This window comes from Borostomias antarcticus (assembly GCF_949987555.1).
Source record: "Borostomias antarcticus genome assembly, chromosome: 6".
Classification (NCBI taxonomy): domain Eukaryota; kingdom Metazoa; phylum Chordata; class Actinopteri; order Stomiiformes; family Stomiidae; genus Borostomias; species Borostomias antarcticus.
This window is the reverse complement of record NC_140239.1, coordinates 28,293,458-28,300,261: the sequence shown is the minus strand read 5'-3', so window position 1 is coordinate 28,300,261 and position 6,804 is coordinate 28,293,458. Positions and strand designations below refer to the sequence as shown.

At 42.6% G+C, this 6,804-nt stretch overlaps 1 protein-coding gene across 1 annotated transcript; it reads left to right on the top strand.

Moving 5' to 3' along the window:
- Positions 1 to 594: 594 nt before the first annotated feature.
- LOC311310610 (visual system homeobox 2-like) lies at positions 595 to 6,194 on the top strand (the record flags this gene model as incomplete). The annotated part of the gene is made up of 5 exons (XM_084440120.1): positions 595 to 997; positions 1,405 to 1,489; positions 2,044 to 2,167; positions 4,156 to 4,336; positions 5,872 to 6,194. 5 exons carry the CDS (start codon positions 595 to 597, stop codon positions 6,192 to 6,194), a joined length of 1,116 nt encoding a protein of 371 aa, XP_084296246.1.
- Between the last annotated feature and the right edge of the window lie 610 nt (positions 6,195 to 6,804).

Here is a 6,804-nt window from a genome sequence, read left to right as displayed (position 1 = left end):
TTTTTATCGATTGATTTATACTACGACGGCGATTTCATTAAAGGTTTTACCCAACCCCAAACACGTTCTCTTCATTTTCTGCATGAGTTCACGAATTCAATAGTTAGGCTACGGGGCACAAAGTGTCTATTTTGAAACCATATGTGGAGATGCAAACTGGAATCAGCCAGACAACATGCTTGGATTCTCCTAAAGAAAGAGGTATTGTGCATCTAGCCTGAAATCAAAAAGCATCAGCCCATTAAAAATATCCTTAACATATTTTGGCCTATGTTCACAGGCCGATTTTGTAAATGTTTCATCCGAGTAGCAACGTAGGCCACTAATCTATAATTTAGGCTACATCGAATTGCAAAAATAATTGATAACCTATAGGGTGTAAATCTATCGCAGAAATTATGGAAATATTCAACCCCGATGTTGATTGTGTAATTGGGCGTACAATCGTTCCCCCTCAGTGATTGGGTGACGAGAAGTGACCCTTGCCCAGATGAACCTGTTGGATAAAAAGGGAATTTCTGGAGGGAGAAGAGCAGTGCTCGTTGGTGATTGCACATGGGACAAGCTTGTGTCGGGAGAAGCTAATCAGACACCATGACAGGCAAAGAAGGGACTGTGCTTTCAGACTCTTTGAATAAACAGAAAATGGCCTCACCCGCAAATCATGGGGGACCCCAGCCTTCAAAGATCGGGTCGACAGCGCACAGGTGCACTGGGTTCGGGATACAAGAGATACTTGGATTGAACAAGGAACCGCCTGCGGCCCCACGCCGTCCGCTGGAATCCCTGCCGCCCAGGGCGCACCTACTGGCCGCTAGGTCGGCACTCGGCCCCGCAGGCGTCGGGGTTGGTATGGGAATAATTGGGCCAGGAGGTATACACTCGTTTTACAGCCAGCCTGCGTTTTTGGAGGTTTTATCGGAAGCGCAAAACGTCCATCTGCAGCCGCTCAGCAGGGCAATGGGGCAGTTGGATACCCATCACTCCGCCAGCTCCGGTAACGCGTTCAACAGCACAATCTGTTCAATTTTAGGCTATTGAGAATTGTCATTAAAGTCTATCGATAATTTGATAATAAAATCTTCAAGTTCTACATGTAGAAATAACTGATCATGGCTATAGGTGACTGTAGGTTAAATAAGATAGCCTACTGTTAAGCCTACTTTGGAAAATGACTCAAAATAGGCTAAAATACTGTTGGTTAGTTGTCTCTTTATTAACCAGGATAATTGATCAAAGTAAAAACGAAAATGTCATTATGATTGTATCACTGGCTCCTAACGATATTCTTTAGACCTTTTTTGCTACACCCGGCTAGTGGGCTGCCTATATTAATATTCTCATTAGAATCGGATTTATAGCCAACTAGGTATTTGAGGAATTTGCTTTCATGTTTATTTACAGACTCAGATGAAGTATCATCCAGTGAGAAGAGGTTTTCAAAATCATCAATGTGCCAAAGCAAGAAAAGAAAGAAAAGACGCCACAGGTAAAATCGTATTTTTTATTTCATTTTATTAATTTTGCAATTTGCTGTAATAGCAGGAGGGTTTGTGATAGAATCGAATTTTAAAATACAATTCAGCCAACCAATAGGCCTTTAATAATATGTAGTCGATGTTAGACTTAGAGAATAGCACTGCTGCACCCGTGGTCGAACTGCTATTGAGATAGCCCGGGCGAATGTATAGCCTGATGCCAATGCATAAAATACTTTAAGCATTAGCCAATACTTTATGATAATAACGCTTAATATGCTACCATATTTCATGTTAGTTTTTGAAACGAGAAATTCTGGCTTTGGCTACATTTCTTCTTCTTTTTTATCCATGCATTGTTATAGAATATCAAAGGGCCCATAACAACGCATGGGTGTATTAGCCATATCAATAAACAATATACATATCAATGGATACATGGTAATGCAAAATATATTTCCAGTATGAGTGGAAACAAAATTAAAGGTTATGACGATAATAATTAATTTTCTCCTTTCAATATTTTTGACAATATATTTTCATTTTTCCTGTCATCTCTGTACAGAACCATTTTCACATCGTACCAGCTGGAGGAGCTGGAGAAAGCTTTCAATGAAGCCCACTACCCAGACGTGTATGCACGAGAGATGCTTTCCATGAAGACAGAACTGCCAGAGGATAGAATACAGGTACCTATCTCTGTGTGTGTGTGTGTGTGTGTGTGTGGTGTGTGTGTGTGTGTGTGTGTGTGTGTGTGTGTGTGTGTGTGTGTGTGTGTGTGTGTGTGTGTGCGTGCGTGTGTGAGTGTTAGGACCAATATAAATGCATGTCCTGAGAGTATTACTCACAATAATTCTTGTGGTAATGGTATTGCAAATATTATAGCCTTCAAACTAAAATATGATGTATACAAAATTTGGGGAATCACCCCTTTCAGTGCTTATGTCATGTGGTTTGTAGATTTTATCCACCAAATTGTACTGAAAACATTTCATCATCCTCCTTTCTGTCAACTCCTTTGTCTCCAATATCTACATCATCTCTGTCCACAACTAAATCAGGGAATTCAGTCTTCAGTCTGCCTCTACACACCTGGGGAAGAAAAATAACATACTGTACTGTGCAAATAGATAGAAAAACATAGCTGAGAATAATTATGTAAATATTCTAAAAACTAAATGAAATTTAAAAATAAAACATACTGTTTGGTTAAAATAGATGAAAATACATAAGCATAATCATGTACACTATATAGACTTAATGAAAGAAAGGCAATTCGACCGAGAGACAGACACTGTGACCAGACAGACACATTCCCATCATCACTCTACCTTACCCCTGCAAAATTAACACCCAATTTACTCATCCAGAGTAATTAGTTAAATAAGAAGAGCTTAACACGCTTCCCCTGGGGAGTCAGGCAGGCCAGAGGAGCTGAAAATGAAATGATAACTACATTGAAATTAATTAGCATGGGTCAATGGTAAAGGCTCTCCTGGGCTCAAAGCGCTTTAATTTCCCGTGATATTTGAGGAGCCTGTCGGCCATCGATTGGCTCTGGAAATTAACTGATTTTTCAATCAGCCTGCCCGCGCCCCAGGGGTCACCTCGCTCTCGGCGCTACACACAGCCCACTTAACACACACACATACATATGAGCACATGCACACCCATACGCACACACACACACGCGCACGCATGCACACACAGGTACGCATACACACACACATACTGTATGAGCACACGGACACCCATACGCACACACACACGCACACACACACACACACACACACACACACACACACACACACACACACACACACACCGTTTTTCTCCAAGTGTTGCCAGAGATGCAATTCCTAATCAGAGGCCTCTCTCTATGAGATGGGGTTATCATCAGATCTACCTGAATAGCTTTCCAGGCTTGGCGCTGATGGTTTTTAATTTCATTTCTGTGGTCCGCCTGTCCCCCACCACCTCCGCCCCTCTCTCACACACACACACACACACACACACACACACACACACACACACACACACACACACACACACCAACCCCCATTAGCCGCCTCCTTGGCTACACTCTTGCTCATTTTTTTCACCTAACCTCGTTTATGCACAAGGCAGAAAAGCTATTACTCGGCCTGGTTCTTGCACTGTGGAAATCAATTTAGGCACTTGAGGAGCGTGGGAGGGGCAGTCTAACAAACTCCCTCTCGCTCCATACACCCCTTTCTTTCTTTCTTTCTTTCTTTCTTTCTTTCTTTCTTTCTTTCTTTCTTTCTTTCTTTCTTTCTTTCTTTCTTTCTTTCTTTCTTTCTTTCTTTCTTTCTCTCTCTCTCCCCCTCACACACACACACACATACAAGCATCCCCGCTTAGCATCATTCCTTTGTGTTGTTTTATATCTTAGCCTATACAATATCTATAGTTATGAATATACACTTTAGAGAGGAGCAGGCTCTGTCTGACACACCACAGATCATCTCTAGCCTACTGTATGTTTTCTTTGGACACAGTTAAATGCCCTCAGTATTTATAATGCAGGCTATGGGCTATTCAGTTTATATTGATGTAGGCTACTAATGCAGACAGTTTTGCCATCACTAAATCTATCAGGTGATTTAGATGAACTGAAAACGAGGCGTTCCCCCCTTTTTTCTTCTCGCTCCAAAAGGTCTGGTTCCAGAACCGCCGGGCCAAGTGGAGAAAGAGGGAGAAGTGCTGGGGTCGCAGCAGCGTCATGGCGGAGTACGGGCTCTATGGCGCCATGGTCCGCCACTCCATCCCCCTCCCCGAGTCCATCCTCAAGTCCGCCAAGGACGGCATCATGGACTCCTGCGCCCCCTGGTTACTTGGTAAGGAACTGCACGGATACCTGACGCTTGCCATGTACAGTGGCGCTAGTACAGGAAATGCATCATCACCACCGACACCAACTGTAGTCAGTCTGAAAGTGGTCCGTTGGTAACACTTCACCCATTAACTAGAGTGACTGTCAGAGAGCAAGGCCTCATCTTTCTTTTAATGGATTTCACATATGGTAAAAATGGTAAATGGACTTTTATTCAAAGCGCTTTACAATGGCCTCTCATTCACCCATTCACACACCAATGGCGGCAGCTGCCATGCAAGGTGCTAGCCTACTCATTTGGAGCAATTTGGGGTTACATGGCAGCTGCCGCCATTGGTGTGTGAATGTGTGTCTTGTCGAAGGACACTTTGACATATGGACAGAAGGAGGCGGGATTCAAACCGACGACCCAACGATCACTAGACGACCCCATAGCCGCCACACCCGAAATATATATTCTATACCAGTGCCTTCATTCTGAGATTTGACTGATACTGTATGTGCGGAAGGAGCCTGCGCTGTTATAACCATACCTGTGATTGGGTGGAGATAAGGAGCATAGGGGAATATGGGTTATTTCCAGACATTTGAATAGAGATGTGATCGCCACACATGGCTTAAAAAAAAGTTTATTAGGAGCCAATAAGGCTTTTCCCTGTCAGTGATGTAGGGTCAATCAATAGGGTGTTAATCCCACTTGATCAGAATGGATTAAATAAAACCCTCTCTTGGCTGTTGCACGTGTCAGTTGATTAACATAAATCAATAAGAGGGTGACTGTAATTGAAAAAGAAGTAAAATCAGCATCAGGAAAACTGTAGAGGCCCAAAACACACACACACACACACACACACACAAGCATAGACGGATTATGAAATGATGGGCCCCTGGGCACAGACACGTAAAGCCCCCCAGCCATTTTATTTATCGCCTTTTTGAATTTGCCCAATGAGACAGCATCCATTTTGAAGATAATTTGAGAAAACTCACAATAAAAGCAACTTTACCCAGTTCGGTTTTGACTCGAGGGACCTCAACTCTGTGGGGAGGACTTGCTTTTTGGATTTCTCCCAAAAGAGTTAAAGGGACCATATTGCATAGAGGACTCAGCCCCTCTAAAGTACTATAGATAAACACTCACTTACAAAGTATCGTGATGGTTTCTTTCTTGTGAAGTCTTCAAAGTGAATGTTGAGGCTATTGCTTCAGTTCCTCATTTTTGGGGCTCTCTTATTGACGTGAATGACTAAGCCCTTAGACTATACAACAAGAAATGCAAAGGGCCCCCTGAGCTCTTGGGCCACTGGGCCCGTTCAGCAATATGTCTTTGCACACAAGCAGACATGTGCACACACACACACCTCATAAGTGTTTACATATTGGTGGAGGTCAGAAAAACATTTCACTTACAGTACCAGTTTGGCTTCTGCTACTGCCTGATCCATGGCTGGCATTCCAGATTTTGCTGCGTTAACTGTAGACGTGTATTCCCGTGTGTAACAATGTGTTTCTAAATGGAATTCCAACCACTCCTTCCAGGTATGCACAAGAAATCCATGGACACAGTCCCCACATCTCCTGGAAAACCAGATGCCTCCCAATCACCTACTAGAGAGAGAATGGTGGAGAGAGAGATGGAAGAGGAGGAGGAGAGGAGGAAGGATACCCGGTCGCCCATATCCAAAGAGGAACTGAGGGAAAATAGCATCGCTGCACTCAGGGCAAAGGCCCAGGAGCATAGCGCTAAAATGCTGGGGACAGTCTCTGGGGACAGAACACAGGTCCACGCTTTGGAGACAGTGGAAACGGAGGACCAACACGCGGGACAGACAAAGCCAGCAGAGGTGGAAAAGAGCCAGTGAAAATGGCTACTCTTTTAAGACTGTGGGGCCTGTTTTGTTGCAGTGCCTTCAATGTACAATTAAACTGTCCAATTCAAATTGTGAGACACTCAACCATGTAAAGCTTATTAGCAGAAATGCTTTATTAAAAAAAGGCTTATTTTATTTTATTGGCAAATTATTTGACAAGGATTTAGGCATTTAATTATAATCAATGTAATTATCTTTTCAAAACATGGCAGCTAGGGCCTACTTGTTGTTTGATTTGCAACTTTTGGAGGATAAAATTCATGATATTATGGATCAACTGACCTAATACTGATCATATGAAACTCACAACCTGGTCTGGTCGGTGGTCTCGAAACAAGAGAATCCATCAAGCCTTTATGAGTTGTTCTCAGCTTACCTCTGATGTACATACTGTAATTATTGAAAATGAAACATAGCTGTTAATGTATAGTTGATTGAATGGTACACTGTGTTTTGTCCCTACGTTCTGTATAATGAAATAGCCTAGTAATAAATCAGTTGCTGTTATTTAGATTGCTGATTTCTTGGGGTTTTTGTGTTTTAAAGCTTGGTAAGAGGTAAAACTATTCAGGCTAATATTCAGGCTAATAGCATAGGCCTA